At 43.4% G+C, this 20171-nt stretch overlaps 1 protein-coding gene across 3 annotated transcripts in view; it reads right to left on the minus strand.

The window, feature by feature from the left end:
• ankrd28b (ankyrin repeat domain 28b) overlaps positions 1 to 20171 on the minus strand; it is a 252341-nt gene that overhangs the window by 142432 nt on the left and 89738 nt on the right. For all 3 annotated transcript variants that reach the window (XM_068011757.1, XM_068011764.1, XM_068011748.1), the window contains exon 3: positions 6372 to 6450. In XM_068011757.1, the coding sequence (XP_067867858.1) occupies positions 6372 to 6450 (79 nt within the window). The remainder of the gene's footprint in view (positions 1 to 6371; positions 6451 to 20171) is intronic.

Raw genomic sequence — 20171 nt, forward strand, 5'->3', positions numbered from 1 at the left:
GTTTGCTGCCCCATGCTGTTTCTTAGCTCCACTCAAACAGATTCCACATTTTGTTCTTCCGATCTGAGATCCTTCCTTACTGATGTATTGATCCCATCCCTTATCAGCGCAACACCACCTCTTCTTCCTTTTTGTCTGTCTTTCCTAAATGTTGACCAGCCTTGAATATTCAGTTCCCAGTCTTGGTCACCCTATAGCCACGTTTCCGTAACGGCAATATCATACCCATTTACCTCTATTTATGCTTTTAAATAATCTACCTTGTTGCGAATGCTGCGTGTATTCAGGTAGCGTGCTCTTAATCTTGTCATCTTGACATATTTCTGCATTCTAAGCCTAAGTGATTCTCGCCTTTGTTTCGCCCGTCTTCTAACGTCACTTGATAATTTTCTACTTCTTGGTACCAGCATTGCTTCCTTCCAATTTGAGATACCCTTCAGATTCGGCCCATTGAGTCCATGCTGGCTCTCCACAGAAATGCTGTCAGTCCCACTCCCCGGCTCAATCCCCATAGCCCTGCAACTCTATTTCTCTCAGGTGCCCATGCAACTGCCTCTTGAAATCATTGATCGCCTCCACTTCCACCACCCTTGTGGGCAGTGAGTTCCAAGTCATTACCACCCACTGCGTTAAAAAAGTGCTTCCTCATATTCTCCCTGCATCTTTTGCCCAAAACTTTCAGTTTTCCCTTTAGCCTGTCATAATCACAGAATAATAGTGAAGAGGCCCTTCGGCCCATCGAGTCTGCATCGATGCATTAAAACACCTGACTTGTCTACCTAATCCCATTTGCCAGCACTTGAACCATAGCCTTGAATGTTATGACGTGCCAAGTGCTCATCCAGGCACTTTTTAAAGGATGTGAGGCAACCTGCCTCTACCACCCTCCCAGGCAGAGCATTCCAGACAGTCACCAGCCTCTGGATAAAAAGTTCTTCCTCAAATCCCCCTTAAACCTCCCGCCCCTCACCTTAAACTTGTGACCCCTCGTAACTGACCCTTCAACTAAGGGGAACAGCTGCTCCCTATTCACCCTGTCCATGCCCCTCATAATCTTGTACACCTCGATCAGGTCACCCCTCAGTCTTCTCTGCTCCAGTGAAAACAACCTAAGCCTATCCAACCTCTCTTCATGGCTTAAATGTTCCATCCCAGGCAACATCCTGGTGAATCGCCTCTGCACCCCCTCCAGTGCAATCACATCCTTCCTATAATGTGACGAGCAGAATTGCACACAGTACTCCAGCTGTGGCCTTACCAAAGTTCTGTACAACTCCAACATGACCTCCCTGCTTTTGTAATGTATGCCTCGATTGATAAAGGCAAGTGTCCCATATGCCTTTTTCATCACCCGATTAACCTGCCCTTCTGCCTTCAGAGATCCATGGACAAACACGCCAAGGTCCCTTTGTATCTCAGAAATTCCCAGTGTCAGGCCATTCATTGAATACTTCCATGTCACATTACTCCTTCCAAAGTGTATCACCTCACACTTTTCAGCGTTAAATTCCATCTGCCACTTTTCTGCCCATTTGACCATCCTGTCTATATCTTCCTGTAATCTAAGACACTCCACCTCACTGTTAACCACTCGAACAATCTTTGTGTCATCCGCAAACTTACTGATCCTACCCCCCACAAAGTCATCTAGGTCGTTGATATAAATGACAAACAATAGGGGACCCAGCACAGATCCCTGTGGTATGCCACTGGACACTGGCTTCCAGTCACTAAAACAGCCATCTGTCATCACTCTGTCTCCTACAGCTAAGCCAATTTTGAATCCACCTGATCAAGTTACCTTGTATCCCATGTGCATTTGCTTTCTTGATAAGTCTCCCATGTGGGACCTTGTCAAAGGTTTTGCTGAAATCCATGTAAACTACATCAACTGCACTACCCTCATCTACACACCTGGTCACATGCTCAAAAAATTCAATCAAATTTGTCAGGCATGACCTCCCTCTGACAAAGCTATGCTGACTATTCCTAATCAAATTTTGCCTCTCCAAGTGGTGATAGATTCTCTCCTTCAGAATTTTCTCCAATAGTTTCCCTGCCACTGACGTGAGACTCAATGGTCTCAACAGCCTCTCTTAAATAGTGGGACCACATTAGCTGTTCTCCAGTCCTCTGGCACCTCCCCCGTGGCCAGAGAGGAATTAAAAATTAGGGTCAGAGCCCCTGCAATCTCCACCCTCGCCTCCCACAGCATCCTGGGACACAAGTTGTCCAGATCTGGAGATTTGTCCACATTTTAGCCTTCCAAAACCTCCAATACCTTGTCATTCCCTATGACAATTTGTTCATGAACCTCACAGTCTCTCTCTCTAAGTTCCATATCTACATCCTCCTCTTTTTCTTGGGTGAAGACAGATGTGAAGTATTCGTTCAACACCCTACCAATGTCCTCTGGCTCCACCCACAAATTTCAGCCTTGGTCCCTAATGGGTCCTACTCTTTCCCTGGTTATCCTCTTCCCATTGATATACTTATAGAATATCTTGGGATTTTCCCTACTTTTACCAGCCAGAGCTTTCTCATATCCCCTCTTTGCTCTCCTAATTGCTTTCTTAAGCTCCATCCTACACTTTCTGTACTCCACTAATGCTTCCATTGATTTGTTCTCCTTGTATTTGCTAAAAGCCTCTCTTTTCCTTCTCATCGTAGCCGGAATGTTTCTGGTCGTCCATGGTTCTCTGGGCTTGTTGCTCCTACCTATTACGCTAGAGGGAACATGTTGGGTCTGTACCCTCCCCATTTCCTTTTTGAATGCCCCCCACTGCTCTTCTGTAGATTTCCCAACAAGTAACTCTTTCCAGTCTACCGTGGCCAGATCCTGCCTTATTTTACTAATATTCGCTATCCCCCAATCCAAAACCTTTTTTTGCAACTTGTCTATTTCTTTCTCCATAACAAGATTAAATTGTACCATGTTGTAGTCGCTTTTACCAAAATGCTCCCCCACCAACACTTCGACCACCTGTCCGGCTTCATTCCCCAGAATTAAGTCCAACACTGCACCCTCCCTTGTTGGATCCTCTACATATTGAGCTAAAATGTTCTCCTGTATACATTTCAAGAACTCCACTCCATCTAAGCCCATAACAATATGACTATCCCAATTAATGCTGGGAAAGTTGAAATCACCTAATATAATTACCCTATTATTTTTACACACCTCTGCAAATTGCGCACATATTTGCTCCTCAATTTCCCGCTGACGATCTGGAGGTCTATAATAAACACCTAGCAATGTGGCTGTCCCTTTTTTATTTCTAAACTCTACCCATAAAGCTTCATTTGATGCCCCCTCCAAGAAATCATCTCTCATTACTGCAGTAACTGACTCCTTAACTAATATCGCAATGCCCCCTCCTCTTTTACTCCCTCCTGTCTCGCCTGAAGATTCTATATCCCGGGATATTGAGCTGCCAATCCTGCCCCTCCCTCAACCATGTCTCCATGAAGGTTACTATATCACAATTCTACATGTCAATCATTGCCCTTAACTCATCCATTTTACCTGCAATACTCCTGGCATTAAAGTAGAGGCCTTCCATCCTGGTCTTACTCCCCTGAAACTTACTTCCGCTGTATTCCCTCTGACTTGTTCGCTTTCCTGTGTTTAGCTGTGTCCCTATTCTGCTCGGAGTCTGTATCCCCTCCCCCTGCCAAATTAGTTTAAACTCCTCCCAACAGCACTAGCAAACCCACCAGCAAGGATGTTAGTCCCCCTCTGGTTCAGATGTAGATCGTCCCGCTTGTCCAGGTCCCACCTTCCCCAGAAACGGTCCCAGTGGTCCAGGAATCTAAAACCCTCCCTCCTGCACCAACTCTTAAGCCACGCATTCATCTGTGCTATTCTCCTATTTCTATACTCGCTAGCACGTGGCACTGGGAGTAATCCAGAGATTACAACCCGAGAGGTCCTGCTTTTTAGTCTACTGCCTAACTCCCTGAATTCTTGATGCAAGACCTCATCCCTCTTTCTACCTACGCCATTGGTACCAACATGTACCATGACCTCTGCCTCATCACCCTCCCCCTTCAGAATGCCCTGCAGCCATTCAGTGACATCCCGGACCCTGGCACCAGGGAGGCAACACACCATCCTGGAGTCACGTTGATGGCCACAGTAGCGCCTATCTGTTCCCCTGACTATAGAATCCCCTATTACTATTGCTCTTCCTCTCTTTCCCCCTTCCTGTGCAGACAGGCTGCTTGCAGTGCCAGAAGCATGGCTCTGTCCGCACTGCCTGGAGGAACCAGCCTCATCAGCCTCCAAAATGGAATACAGATTTGCAAGCAGGACCCCAGGGGACTCCTGAACTACCTACCTGATTCTCTTGGACTGCCTGGTGGTCACCCATTCCCTTCCTTCAAGTCCCTTCAGCTGCGGTGTGACCACCTCTCTATACGTGCTATCCATAATGCTCTCAGACTAGCAGATGCTCCAGTGTTTCCAGCCGCCGTTCCAGCTCTGAAACCCGAGCTTCCAGCAGCTGCAGCTGGACACACTTCCTGCACACATGCTGGTCCCGGGGACTGGAAATGTTCCCGGATTGCCACATGCAACAAGAGGAGCAAACCATGGCTTCAAGCTCTCCTGCCATGAATAAACCCTTTAAATTTAAAACTTTAGAAGATTATAATTTTAAAAAACAACTAATTCTTGTTAAAACAATGACTTACAATTCAATCCACTTTGAAAAATACCCACCAGGACTTACTCACCAGTCAGCTGTGCTCTTTGGAAACTCTTGGCTCCCTCACTCTGAGGACAGGTAGGAAATTAAAGGAACTCCTCGCTCCCTCCTCACCGAACTTGCTCAGTCACCAAACTTCCACTTTAACACTCTAATGCAACCCAAGTCAGCACTCCAGTGCAAACAAGGTCAGCACTGTAAGATGGCCCACTTTTATACTGACTGACTCTAGCCCCTGAAAACTGGTTTAAGCCAATTCTCTAATTAACAAGATTAATAATCTTGTACACTTCTATTAAATCTCCCAACAAACTGCTTTGCTCCAAGGTGAACAACCCCAGCTTCTCTAACCTAACCTTGTTACTAAAATCCCCCATTCCAGAACCATTCTGATAAACCTCCTTTGTACCCTCTCAACGGCCCTCACATCCTTCCTAAAGTCAGCTTACAAGGCTGGACTGGGGTCAGCATACCTGGAGGCCAGCGGCCAGCCCTAACTGCACAAATGTCCTCTCAGATTGGGGTAGAGTCAGCGTCTTTGGTTTTAGCAATACTTCAGTTTTACATCACCTTTGTTTGGCCAGCAGAATGGGCTACTGGAATTTCACAGCCCTTAAATGAGGCAGCTGGTTGGGGTGGGGGGGCACATAAAATTGAGTGGGACTCCCTCCTGCCCCACTGCAATTTTAGGCGGGGCGGTGGCGGCGATAAATGGCCCACTCACCCCAGGCCAAAGCCCTTAAATGGCCAACTGACTGGCAATTAAGGGCCTACTCCGCCAATGCAGGTATTTTACCCTCAGCAGCTGGACAGCAAAAGCCTCAAGAACCCCAGCTAGTAAAACCAGGTGTCCTTCTTGCAGGCTGGTGGAGGGGAGCCCCAACACATAACACTCCCCCCAGTGCCCCTTGCCTCAATGGGACCGGCTGATTGCCCCTGGCAACGCCATAAAAACTGAGCCATCTTCCGGGCCATACTTCACCTTGCTTGCAATGGCTGGGTGTAGTCCCAACAGTGGCTACCGCTCTGGTGATGCTGCTGGGACTAGGAGCTGCTGCCCGCTGATTGGCCGGCAGTTCCATTAGGCGGAACTTCCTGCTTCAGGGAGGTGTAAGTCCCACCCAAGACCAATTAAGGGCCTGGGGAGCGATAAATTCCAGCCTGGCTCCCCAGGCCCAGCAGAGGTGGGTTTGCCCTCGACTTTTTGGCCAGTGGGTGGGGCCTCCCACCCAACAAAAAATTCCAGCCTTCGTGTTTGAGCAGTATATTAGTGTACACTTAATTTAGTGAAATTTGTTGCCCTAGTTTTTAATTATTTGTTTTAGAGTCTCTAACTGGTAGATTGCAAGCAATTGAGTTACACTTTATAGGCATATCTGCTGAGTATCTAACAAAAAAATTAGCTGCTATTCGGCTTTGTTGGCAACCTTTAATTTCAGCCTAGCCCAGTTTATCCCATAGAAGTGAGATGCACAGTCAACATCAGAGTATTAAAACTTTTGATACAGAAAGTGAGCATGCAAAATCTAAATTGTCAACATTGCCTGGTGTTTCCACAGGGATTCTTCTGAATTCCTGCACAACCTCAGAAGATCTTGCAGAAAGCCCAGAGAAAATGCAAATACTTGTCTTTGCTGACTAAACTGTATAGCTGAAATATACCTGATAGGATAAGGAGTTCAATAATTTCAGCATCTCCTAGATATGCAGCAGCATGCAAAGGAGTTCTCTTCTCAGCATCCTACAACGAGAGGAAAAATCATTTTAGATTAAATCTCCTATTTGTATCTAAGTGACAACACTACAAAAGATATTTTTGTCACACCACATATAATTTCAAGCCAAAAGTAGCACTTGTCATCCAAAGTTGTAGCTAACAATACAACAGCATTCCACTCAAATTCCAAAGTCCAAGACACATATTTCATAGATTCTTACAGCTCAGGAGGCAGTCATTCGGCCCATGGTATCTGTGCCATCTCTTTGAAAAAGTTATCCAGTGAGTCCCAATGCCTTGCTCTTTTCCACAAACTCTTGCAAATTTTTACTTTCAAGTACATATCTAATTCACTTTTCAAAGTTCATAGTGAAATCTGCTTCCACCACCCTTTCAGGCTGTGCATTCCAGATCATAACTCACTGCTTACAAAAATCTCATCTCCCCTCTGGTTTTCAAATTTTTTGTTAAAAACGTGAGAATCTATATTTTAAAAACTGAAAAGAATTTCATGGACACTGAATCATCTGGAGATTGCTGAACTTTGTGGGTGTTTTTTTTTAAAAGGGAAGGGCAACGAAAGGTTGACCAGTAAACAAGTTTCTTTTTTACTGGAAAACATGTGATTTCAAGTAAACACAGCAAGTGTTCTAACCTGAAGGGACAGATGTTTACAAGGAAATGACAGACCACGATATATGGCTGTCACAGGATTGTTGCTGAACTGTTTTTTGTTTCATTTTGAATTGATAAAAGCTAGTGATTTCTGGACTAAAAGAGGAAGCTAGAGATCTGCATATTGACCTGCCAGGAGAAGAAAATCCAGACCACTGTTAATTCTCTTTGAAGAATCCCTGCTCTTGAAAAGCAAAAGCCTGTATGAAGTTGTACTTGATGCCTCCTGTATTTTGAAGACATCCTGAATGTTTGTAGAAACTTTGCATCTTTAAAAGGACTTTGCATCGAATGTGTAAGAACTGAAACCTTTGTTGCTGCACACCTTCTGTAGTTGAATTTCTTTGAATGCCTACCTAAGCAGACAGTTCATCAACATCGCCTGGAAAGATTCCGTTTGGCAGCCACCTATTTGACTTTGGGACATCGTGCCAAAACAAAGGACTTCCATATCTGCTTCTCTGCAGTCTAAATTATTTTTTTTACATTCTTTCCATTTCTTTGTAACAGCTGTAAACAGAATTTTTTTTTTCCGGGTTAACTGGTTGTGTGTGTTTGAGGGCTAGAATAAAAAAAAGGGCTTTAATATTTCAATTCGCGTATATATTTACTTCATTATTGGTTCTGATTAAAGAAACCTGGTTGGTGTGCTTTATTCTGGAGACAAACAGAGTATCTAATTGACAGTTTCACTAAGTGGGAAAATTTATTGATATGTTGTGACCTGTGGAGAAGTGGGACTGAATTAACAGTGCACTCCTCCTGCCTTGGTCATAACACCTTAAAGATGTGCCCTCTGGTTACCAACCCTCCTGCCAGTGGAAACGCTTCTCCTTACTTCATCAAAACCTTTCACTGTAGCTGGTTCCCCCCAAAATTTTCTTTAGGAAAGCTGGCATTCAACCACCAATCTCTGATTCAGCAACTTGCTGAACTTAAGCAAATTACTAAGTAGAGGAAAAGAAACCAACAAGGGTTCCCTTAGTAACTGAGAGAAGAGGGAAAATCCCAGCGCTGAATTCCTGAAGTCTTGTGGGCAAGGGAAATGTGGTGCTTAGAAGAATCTTTCCTCAACAATGCTCCGGGCCCCAAGTTCTTCAGATGTATTTGATAACAGTTAATTCTGCTGTGCCATTTTGGCTGAGTCAAGAGACTGTGGGTTTAAACTCCAGCCAGGACTTGACCACATAATCTGGGACACCACTCAGTGCACTGTTCAGGTAATACTGCATTATTGGAAGAGTCATCTTTCAAACAAGATACTAAGCTGAAAACTAGTCTGCCTGTTCGAGAGGATATAAAGATTCTGTGGCACCATTTGAAAACAGCACAGAATTCTACCAGTATCCACACCAATGTTGTTCCCTCGACCAACACCCATAAGAGAAAAGGTTAACTAGTCAATTGTCTCATCAGCTGTTGACCGATATTGTGGTATACAAATTTGGCTGCTATATTTATCTACATATCAGCGACTTGACTTTGAAAATAATTCATTCATTCATTCATTCTAAAGTGTTTGTGAATATCCAAAGGACATATAAGTTGGTGCAGAAAGGGATAAATGTTGGCCAGGTCACCAGGAAAAACTTTGGGTGATCTTTTACGCCTATCTGAGAAGGAAAACCGAGCCTGCGTTTAATATCTCATTTAAAAGACAGTCATTCTGTCAGTGCAACACTTCAAGTACCACACTGGACTGCCAGCTGAGATTAAGTACTCACGTCTGCGAGAACCCAAACCTTTTTACTCTGAAGCAACTAAGCCACAGCTGGCAATAAATTCAAAGTTGTCAAGGAAAAGCAATTTAAGACCACCTGAATAAAACAAACTGCCTCAAACTCTTCATTCCTCCAACTGTCCTTTTATGCAACCCTTGTCCCCATTATTGTCAGTCAAACCTTCAGCCGAGCAGGTGCCATGCTCTGGAATTCCCGCCCTAAACCCCTTCACCTCTCCACTTCCTTTAAGACTCTCCTTGAAATCTAACTGTTTAACCAAGGTTTTGGTCACCTCTCTGAATATCTCCTTCTTTGCCTTGCCATTCGTTTTTGTCTGATTATGTCTCTCTGCAGTGGCCTGGTACTTTAAAAAGGTGCTATATAAATCAAAGTTGTTGCTGTCATGACACTAGTTTTCCACACAGCATCATTACAACTTGAAACTGTAATGCACTCCCTAAGCATACTGCAAAAACACAGAAACCTGTATGATCGGACACTCCCAAAAAAAGACACCTACAAAATACAGACACTGAGGGCCCCAAAAAACTTGCATGGTAAAATATACAAGGAGGCACTGAAACCATGGACAATCGCAAATTAGTGTACATAGGTCAGCGTGAGGCGGCAGCAGGCTTTGTGGAAGAAACAGATTTTGTGGAAACGGAGGTCATTACCCAACATGCATAGTTGTAGATAAACCACCATCTCTGGGATTGAATGCTGGCATGGCTCTGTCGTGTAGGGAAAGACCAGCTTCTCTGCCACTATGGATAACAAGAACATAGAATATAAGAAACAGAAGTAGGAGTAGACCATTTGGCCCCTCAAGCCTGCTTCGCCATTCAATAAGATAGTGGCTGATCTGATTGTGGCCTTAACTCCACCTTCTTGCCTGACCCCCAATAACCATTGTAGACCAAAAATCCATCCAGCTCAGCCTTGAACATATTCAATGACGCAGCCTCCACTGCTCTCTGGCATAGAGAATTCCAAAGATTAACAGCCCTCAGAGAAGAAAATCCTCCTCATCTCCATTTTAAATGGGAGACCCCTTATTCTGAAACTGTGCCCCCTAGTTCTGGATTCCCTCACAAGGGGAGCCATCCTCTTAGCATCTACCCTGTCATGCCTCCTTAGAATCTTACATGTTTCAATAAGATAATCTCCCATTCTTCTATACTCCAATGAGTGTAGGCCCAACTTGTTCAACCTTTCCTCATAAGGTAAACCCTTCATCCCAGTAATAAACCTAGTGAACTTTCTCTGAACTGCCTCCAATGCAAGTATATCCATCCTTAAATAAGGAGACCAAAACTGTATGCAGAACGCCAAGTGATTGCACCAATCCCCTGTACAGCCGTAGCAAGGCTTCACTACTTTTTTATCCCATCCCCCTTGCAATAAAGGTCTACATTCATTTGCCTTCCTAATTACTTGCTGCATGCTAACTTTTTGTGATTCATACAAGAGGGCACCCAGATCCCTCTGTACCGCAGCATTCTGCAATCTCCCTCCATTTAAATAATATTCTGCTTTTCTATTCTTCCCACCAAAGTGGATAAACTTATTTAAACTCATCTCTATCCATTTGCAGACTCTGTGTCCTCCTCACAACTTGCTTTCATACCTATCTTTGTACCATCAGCAAATGTCGCTTCATCCAAGCCATTAATAGATTGTAAAAAGATCAGGCCCAGCACTGATCTCTGTGGCACCCACTAATTACAATTTGCCAACCTGAAAATAACCCCTTTATCCCAACTCTCTTGTTTCCTGTTTGTACCCCCAACACCATGAGCTCTTATGCAGTTAGCTTTATGTGGCAACTTATCAAATGCCTTTTGGAAATCTAAATACCCTGAAGCTAGTGGTTCCCTTTTATCCACCATCCTCAAACAACTCTAATAAATTTGTCAAATACAATTTTCCTTTCCCAAAACCATGCTGACTCAGCTCAATTGTATTATGATTTTCTAAAAGTCTTGCTACTACTTCTTTAATGATGGATTCCAGTAATTTCCCAATAACAGATGTTAGACTAGAGTTGTCCTAAATACGGCCCACCGAAGAATTGCATCCGACCCGTCAATCTGCCCGTGGCTGGGCTCTGATTGATGGCTCCCCTGTATGTCAGCTGGAGGGGTAGGCGGGACCTCTGTCTGATGGGCGGGGCACCTGACTATGATTGGCCACTTTCTGTGACTGACAGATGCTGCCCTAGTGGCATTAGCGCTGCTTGGTGGAATGCAGTGCAGGTGCCCTGGGATCGGTCACTCCTGTTGCTTTCGCGCGATTTGGTATATGTCCTGTATCCTGCATACTGGACAGGTTCCCACCTCCACTAGACACAACTTAAATTAAAAAAGCATGGTAAATATCCGATTGTCGGAATGGCTGCTGCGGGAAGCAGGTAGGAGAGGGGCGGGGGGGGGGGCGCGGGGTGGGGGGAGAGGGACGGGGGAACAGGGGAGGGGGGACAGAGGAGGGGAGGGAGGGACAGAGCGAAAGGGGGGAGGGAGGGAGGGGGAGAGGGGGAGAGAGAGAGAGAGATCTGAAAATGCTGGGGTGGACAGAGGGCTGCAAGGACTAGTCAGTCAACAAAACAATTTGCAGTTATATAGCGCCTTTTAATGTAATAAAATGCCCCAAGGCACTGCACAGGAGCATTGTAAAACAAAGTATGACACTGAGTCACACAAGGCGATATTAGGTCAGATGATGAAAATTTTGCTGGAACAGGCAGGTTTTAAGAAGCGCCTTAAAGGAAGAAAGCGAGGTAGAGAAAGGGAATGGTGCAAGGAGGGTATTCCAGAGTTTAGGGCCAAGACAACTGAAGGTGCGGCCACCAATAGTGAAGCGATTAAAATTGGGGTTGCTCAAGATGCCAGAATTAGATGAGTGCAGATATCTTGGAGGGTTGTGGGGCTGGATGAGATTACAGAGAGGGGCAGGGGCGAGGGCATGGAAGAATTTGAAAACTAGGATAAGAATTTTAAAAAGATGTTGCTGGACTGGGAGCTACTTTCGGTCAGCGAGCACAGGGGTGATAGGTTAACGAGTTAAGACATGGACAGCAGAGTTTCTGATGACCTCAATTTTAGAGGGTAAAATATGAGAGATCAGCTCGGAGTTCATTGGAATAGCCAAGTCTAGAGGCTACAAAGGCATGAATGAGGGTTTTAGCAACAGATGAGCTAAAACAGGGGCAAAGTCGGGCAATGTTACGGAAGCAGAAATAGGCTGTCTTAGGGATGGTACAAACATGTGGCTGGAAGCTCAATTTGGGATCAGATGTTGTGAACAGACTGGTTTAATTTCAGACTGTTGGCAGGAAGAGGAATGCAGTCAGTGGCTAGAAAATGGAGTTTGGAGCGGAGACCGAAAACAATAGTTTCAGTCTTCCCAATATTAAATTGGAGGAAATTTCTGCTCATCCAGTACTGGCTGAGCCCACCAGCTATAGAATAGAAAAAAATGCTGCATCATTTGATCCTTTAACAACTTATGCTGAAAAATTCAAATATCCAAAAAACAATTGGATTGCCCCAATGGCTCAGTAAGTATACCCCATGACTACCTACATCATAGACCAGCAAATTCCCAGATTCAATCCCAGGATGAGCAAAGAGTCATCTAAACTCAGTTTATGCAGTGGCAGAGACATCACAATTGGCCTCAGAGTTCTTAGGCTGGCGGGGCAGAGGCAGGAGGAAGAGAAAGTCATAGATGGCTATTACTTCTGCTCACTATCCAGCAACCGCTACTGAAAAGGTATCTGTGTGAACATAAGGTTTCAGGCTTGACGATCTGCAATAGCAGGATCAAATCAAAAGTTAAATAAAATCAAGAATTTCAGCCATTCCACCCACTGTGGCTATACCAGCCACTGCTCTTTTCATGGAATCACTCATCAGTAAATATAGCTGCATCCACCCAACCACACCCCTCATATCTATTAATACTGTATTAAGCAGAAACTAAACCACTGAAGGGTATTTTTCTGCTGTTTTTTATGAAATGGCATGGGTGAAATGGCTTAAAGGTTGTTTGTTACTAATGTAGCTCTAAAAAAAGGGGGAGGAGTCCAGTCACGGAACCAAGATTGTTTGTTCAAAGAATATTTCTGCACTCTGTGGGAGATTTTTGTGGTTTGCAAAGTGACTCATTGTGTGACTGCAAAAAGACAAGAAAAAGTACACAGGAAAATCATAATGTATGAGTCACAGCAGAAAATAATTCATTGTCCTAGGAGGATGTATAGATATAACAGAGAAAAAATTCTTAATTTAATACAGCAATTGAATATCACTCCTATTTTGACGCAACATTTACACCGAGGCCCACTGAAGGACGTGAGACACTTCTATTTTCCCGTATCAGGGTAACAGCCTCCAGCTGCAAATCAGGAATCAGTCTTTATAGGTTGTGCAAACATATTAAGCGGTCAGGACCCAAGATTTGGAATTCCAGATGCACAGCTGATATGGTTGAAGGCTCTTCCAGACAGTGGGATAGAATTAGGGTGCGAACAGCAATGAGGGCGAGTGAAGATGTACCATTGACTATAATCGAGGAGGAGAATGCAAGATGAAATATATGTTGGGAGGAAGCTGCATAGGTAGAGGTGGAAGAGAAGCTGCAGAGGGATTTGTAAATAAAAAAAGGCTAAGAATGTTTAAAATCAATATACTGGGAGATGGGGAGAATATGGAGGTTGGTAAAGTGGTGGGGGTGGGGGGGGTTGTTGATGGACAGGAATTTGTGCAGGTTGAGATGCAGACAGCAATGTTCTGGATGAACTTAAGTTTAAGTTGATCAGACGGAGCTTGGGAGGCTGGCAAGGAAAGCATTAGAGAAGTCAAAATTGGAGGAGAAAAAGTGAATGAGAGCTATGAGGATGACCGAGGTGAATTTGGGCACAAAATGGCCATATTTATTTCAAGGGTAAACATGGGCAGCTTCGATGGAAATTCTACGGTTTGAAACTCAGCATATAGGCAAGGTATCAATGCTGTGCACCACCTAGTTCAGCAGGAAGGAGGATGGAATTGGGAGCTAATGAGCAAAATTTCTTGTGGGAGTTTACTGTGCTTCAATTGGTTGCCACATTTCCTAAATTACAACAGTGACTACACTTCAAAAATACTTCATTGGCTATAAAGCACTTTGGGATGTCCGCTGGTCGTGAAAGGCACTGTATAAATGCAAGTCTTCCTTTTTTTAAAAAAAAGCGCAGACCAATCAGAAAGCTACTATAAACTGCTATTCAGTCAAAGAGACACAAAACTGTTTTAATAAACAAGCTTAAGGTACAAAATACGAAAAGCTTAAAACTTTCAACAACATATTAGTTGATTTTCTGTGGCATTGCTCTGACTTTTGTTTAATGTCACTTTCTGTAATCAACGTTCTCATTCTTTCCTCTCCTAATTATTGTTGGGCCATCAGTATCGGTCGACTCCTTTTGTGATTCTATATGCTTATCATACTCTATTCTCCATTATTCTGAAACATGCTCCTCTACCAATATATTCATATATAAAAACAGAGAGAGAGAGAAAAATGAAAAATAGAGAAAAAGGAGTGAACAGTCTGTTCCTGTACACACAAGCCAACTCTGAAAGGCACTGATGTACTAAAAATGGGAAAATATTGTTGTACGTGCAACACTGAAATCCACTGAGGGACTTCAGTACAGTACTGAGGAGGGCTGCTCTGTCAAACAGACTGCCTTTCAGATGAGATATTAAATCTCAGCTGGACATAAAAGATGGCTCTATTCAAAGATGAGCTAGGGAGTTCTCTGGGTGTCCTGGCCAACCTTTATCCCTCAACCAAAAACACGAACAGATTATCTAGTCATTTATCTCAAATTCTGTTTTGGGACCTACTATGTGCATATTGACTTCGTCATTTTCTATATTCTTGTGTACCCCTCACTCTCTTCACAGCACCACTGGCAGCCATACTTTCAGCCTTCTAAGCCCTCAGCCCTGAAATTCTATCCCTAAACCTCTCTGCTCCTTTAAGACCCACTTAAAACTTCTCTCTTTGATCAATTATTTAGTCAGCTGACCGAATGCCTCCTTCTTGGGCTCTGTCAATTTTTGTCTGTTCTGCCTCTCGAAGTAACATGAGAAGTTTTCCTACTTTAACATGTCTCAGAGTCAGAGAATTTTACAGCGCAGAAACAGGCCCTTTGGCCCACCATGTCTGTGCCGGCCATCAAGCACCTATCTACTCAAATCCCATTTTCTAGCACTTAGCCCAAAGCCTTGCATGCTATGGCGTTTTAAGTGCTCATCTAAATACTTATTAAATGTTGTGAGGGTTCCTGCCTCTACCACCCCTTCAGGCAGTGTGTTCCAGATTCCAACCACTCTCTGAGTGAAAACATTTTTCTTCAAGTCCCCTCTAAACCTCCTGCCCCTTGCCTTTAATCTATGCCTCCTGGTTATTGCCATCTCTGCTAAGGGAAAAAGTTTCCTCCTATCTACCCTATCTAATCAGGTCCCCCCTCAGCCTTCTCTGCTCTGAGGAAAACAACCCTAGCATAGCCAGTCTCTCTTCATATCTGAAATGCTCCAGCCCAGGTAACATCCTGGCGAATCTCCTCTGCACCCTCTCCAGTGCAACCACATCCTTCCTATAGCGTGGCGACCAGAACTGTACACAGTATTCCAGCTGTGGCCTAACTAGCGTTTTACATAGCTCCATCATAACCTCCCTGCTCTTATATTCCATGCCTCAGCTAATAAAGGCAAGTATGCGAAATGCCTTCCTAAACACCTTATCTCCTGCCTTCAGTTATCTATGGACAAGTACATCAAGGTCCCTCTGAACTTCCTAGTGTCCTACCATCCATAGTATATTCCCTTGCCTTGTTAGTCCTCCCAAAATGCATCAGCTCACACTTTTCAGGATTAAACTCCATTTGCCACTGCTCTGCCCATCTATATTGTCCTGTAATCCAAGGCTTTCCTCCTCACTATTTATGACACCACCAATTTTCGTGTCATCTGCGAACTTACTGATCATACCTCCTATATTCACATCTAAATCATTAATGTACGTGACAAACAGCAAGGGTCACAGCACTGATCCTTGCAGTACACCACTGGTCACAGGCTTCCAATCACAAAAACAGCCCTCGACCATCACCCTCTGCCTTCTGCCACTAAACCAATTTTGGACCCAATTTGCCCTGGATCCCATGGGCTCTTACCTTCTTGACCAATCTCCCATGCAGGACCTTATCAAAAGCCTTACTGAAGTCCATGTAGACATCAACTTCTTTACCCTGATCTACATACCTAGTCACCTCCTCGAAAGTCAATCAAATTTGATAGACATGATCTGTCCCTGACAAAGCCATGCTGACTATCCTTGATTAATCCCTGCCTCTCCAAGTGGAGATTAATCCAGTCCCTCAGAACTTTTTTCAATAGTTTCCTACCACTGGTGTTAGACTCACTGGCCTGTAATTACCTGGTTTATCCCTACTACCCTTCTTGAATAATGGCATCACATTCACTGTCCTCCAGTCCGCTGGCACTTCTCCTGTGGCCAGAGAGGATTTGAAAATTTGCGTCAGAACGCCTGCAATCTCCTCCCTTGCCTCACATAGCAGCCTGGGATACATCTCATCTGGGTCCACTTTTAGGCCGGCTAAAATCGCTAATACCTCCTCCCTTTCAATGCTAATTTGTTCAAGGTCTATATAAATTAAGTTGTTACTACAATAGTGAGTACAAGTCAAAAGTTCTTCATTGGCTGTGAAGCACTGTGGACATCTTTAGGTCATGAAAGGTGCTTTAGAAATGCAAGTTTTTTCTTTTACCTTAATATCAATTATATTTTTCCCCGTTTTCACGTGAAATCCTGCAAGACTACAGTGAACATTTTCTTGCTGTGATTGTTTGTGAACATTTACTACAGGCCCGTTAGCCTGACATCAGTAGTAGGTAAAGTGCTGGAATTTATTATTAAGGAACTCTTAATGCACTGAGAAAGTTATAGTATGATCAGGCAAAGCCAACATAGCTTTACAAAAGATAAATCATTTTTGATAAATTTATTAGAGTTTTTTGAGCATGTAACTAGTGGGGTAGATAAAGGGGAACCAGTAGATATAGAGTATTTGGATTTCCAAAATGCATTCGATAAGGTACCACACAGAAGATTAAGAGGCAAGATAAGGGCTTATGGAGTTGGGGGTAATATATTAGCATGGATTGCAGATTGGTTAACAGATAGGAAGCAAAGAGTAGGCATAAGTGGGGCATTTTCAAGTTGGCCGGCTGTGACTAATGGAATGCCACAAGGTTCAGTGCAGGGCCCTCAGCTATTCACAATCTATATTAATGGTTTGACAGAGAGTCAGAGATAACGCATCTACGTTTGCCGATAATACAAAGGCAGATGGAAATGCAAGCTACGAAGAAATCACAGAAAGGCTACAAAGAGATATAGACAGGTTAGGTGAGTGGGCAACAAGGTGGCATATTCAGTATAATGTGGGGAAATGTGACATTATTCACTTTGGTAGCACAAATAGGAAAGCAGAATATTTTTTAAAAGGCATGAAACTTGCAAATGTTGATGTTCAGAGAGACTTGGGTGTGCTTGTACAAGGGGCACAAATTCAGCATGCAGGTACAGCAAGCAATTAGGAAGGCAAATGGCATGTTGGCCTTTATCGCAAGGGTATTGGAGTATAAGAATAAAGAAGTCTTGCTACATTTGAGCAGGGCCTTGGTAAGACCACACCTGGAATACTGTGTGTAGTTTTGGTCTTATTGAAGGAAGGATATACTTACATTGGAGGCAGTACAGCGAAGGTATACTACATTGGTTCTTGGGATGAGTGGGGTGTCCTATGATGAGAGGTTGAGTAAATTTGGCCTATATTCTCTGGAGTTTAGAAGAATGAGAGGTGATCTCATTGAAACTTACAAGATTCTGAAGGGGCTTGACAGAGCAAATGCTGAGAGGTTGTTTCTGCTTGGCAGGGAATCTAGAACATGGGGGCACAGTCTCAGGATAAGGGGACAATCATTTAGGTCTGCGATGAGAAGATATTTCTTCATTTAAAGGGTTGTGAATCTTTGGAATTCTCTACCCAGAGGGTAGTGGATGCTCCATTGTTGAATATATTTAAGGCTGGGATACAGATTTTTGGTCTCTCAGGGAATCAAGGGATATGGAGAGCGGGTGGGAAAGTGCAGCTGAAGTCCAAGATCGGCCATGATCATACTGAATGGCAGAGCTGGGTCAATGGGCCATATGGTCTACTCCTGCCCCTATTTCTTATGTTATGTCTACCTTTATTGTTCTGAATCTCATCATAATTTTTTTTTAAATAACTGGTTTTTCCCAATCTCAGTAAGACCACTTAATTGCACAGTTTACTTAAACAAAAGCATTCCAAAATAATCACAGTGATTAAATTAAGTTTTATAGCCTGGCTTGACTACAATAGTACCTTCACACGCAGAGCCTGCAATAGACAGTGGATTACTGTTCTGCTGCCACAGAACTTTCCAAACACTCCAAAACACTGCCATATAGAAAGTGCAACAAAAGAGCACAAATATCATTTGTTAAATTTTTATTGTCACATTCACTCTCTACAGCACAATTAGTTCCATTGGTGAAATGTGACCAGTGGTTTTTATGTCTTCAAGCTGTACAGATCAGTGCAGCAGGCTTAATATTGCACAGGGTTTTAAATGTGATATTTTTTCTCTAATTGGAGTGAATAAATCATATCTGCCAGTTATTTTTCCTTTTTATCAACACTATAAACATATCTTTAATATTAAACTGAAACACTCAACTTTACCTAAACTGTACTCGAGTGGATACTGAGTGGATACTGATACAAGTTACAGTTTATAAACTCTCACATTCTGCAGTAGGATCTCTTGATCCCAAAGTGCACTTAGTCTGCATAATCTAATGATATGGTAACCAATGACTTTCCACATCTTTCAAGAAGGAGCATCACTAACTATATAGCTCTGACTGGATGATACAGAGTAGGAATGGCATCGCTTGGTGCAGCTCTCCAATACACCCTTACATATGGCATAGAGAGATCAGGAAAAGGAAGAAAATAGATGGAAACTTAGTCATATTTCAACAAATCCCACTCAACAGCCATCATTGGTCTCACTGAACTAAATAGGCTCCTCTTTCTCTAGTACCTTACATTTAAAATTTTTATTCTCATCTTTAAAATCCTGTCTCTGTAACCTCCTTGTAATGCTCTCTTCCCGAATTCTCCATTTCTCCAGTACATCATCTCGCCCCACCTCCCACTCCATTCCACCATTGATGGCATGCCTTCTGCTGCCTAGATCCTTCTCTGTGAAATTCCATTTGTTTAACTCCTGCACACTCTCTTCCTCTCCTGGAAGACCCTCCTTATCACCCACTTTTGTGGAATGGGACTGATTTGGTAGATCTACCAAAGTGCTAACACAGGCACAATGGACTGAATCGTCTCCTTCTGTGCGATATCATTCTCAACAGCAAAACTTGGCAAAGCAGGTTACAGATCTTGGAAAAACGTAGCGCAATGCAATTTTACTAAAACACAGAAATCATCCTGTCAAAATACTGTACAATCCTGCTGGTAAATGATATACCATAAGCAGAGTTAGTTTGGAGTCATATTCGATCAAGAGCTGCTATGCAAGGATGTTGCACAATCTTGTGCATTCCTTCAACATGAATGTACAAATATGTACAACTCACAATGTACAAATTATTAAACTATTTCACATCATCCTTCGAATCAGCTTTCTGCCCCTGCCACAGTAACAAAATGGTTCTCAGTCACAAATGACATTCTACGTGATTGTGACAAAGGTAAACAGCCCCTCCTCATTTTTCACGACCTGTCTACAGCCTTTAAAATGGTTAACCACACCATCCTCTTCCACCGCCTCTACATCACCATTCAGCTCAGTGGGACTGCACTCACTAATTCTTATCTAATGGTAGCCAGAGAATCACCTGCAATGGCGTCTCTTTCTGCTCCCACACTAATATCTGAGCCCGATATGAGCTTCTGACCGCATACCTGCACTATCACTAAAGCCACCCATTTCCACTGCCAAAACATTGCCCGAATTCCACCCGTGCCTCAGGTCATATACTGCTGAAACCCTCATCCATGCCTTTATAACTGCTGGACTTGAATATTCCAATGCAATGCTGGCTGGCGTCCCACATTCTACACTCCGTAAACTCGAGATCACCCAAAACTCTGCTACCACTGTCCTAACTCACACCGAAGCCCTGTTCACTGATCACTCCTGTGTTTACTGAAGTACGTAT

This window comes from Heterodontus francisci, chromosome 2 (genome assembly GCF_036365525.1).
Source record: "Heterodontus francisci isolate sHetFra1 chromosome 2, sHetFra1.hap1, whole genome shotgun sequence".
NCBI lineage: Eukaryota > Metazoa > Chordata > Chondrichthyes > Heterodontiformes > Heterodontidae > Heterodontus > Heterodontus francisci.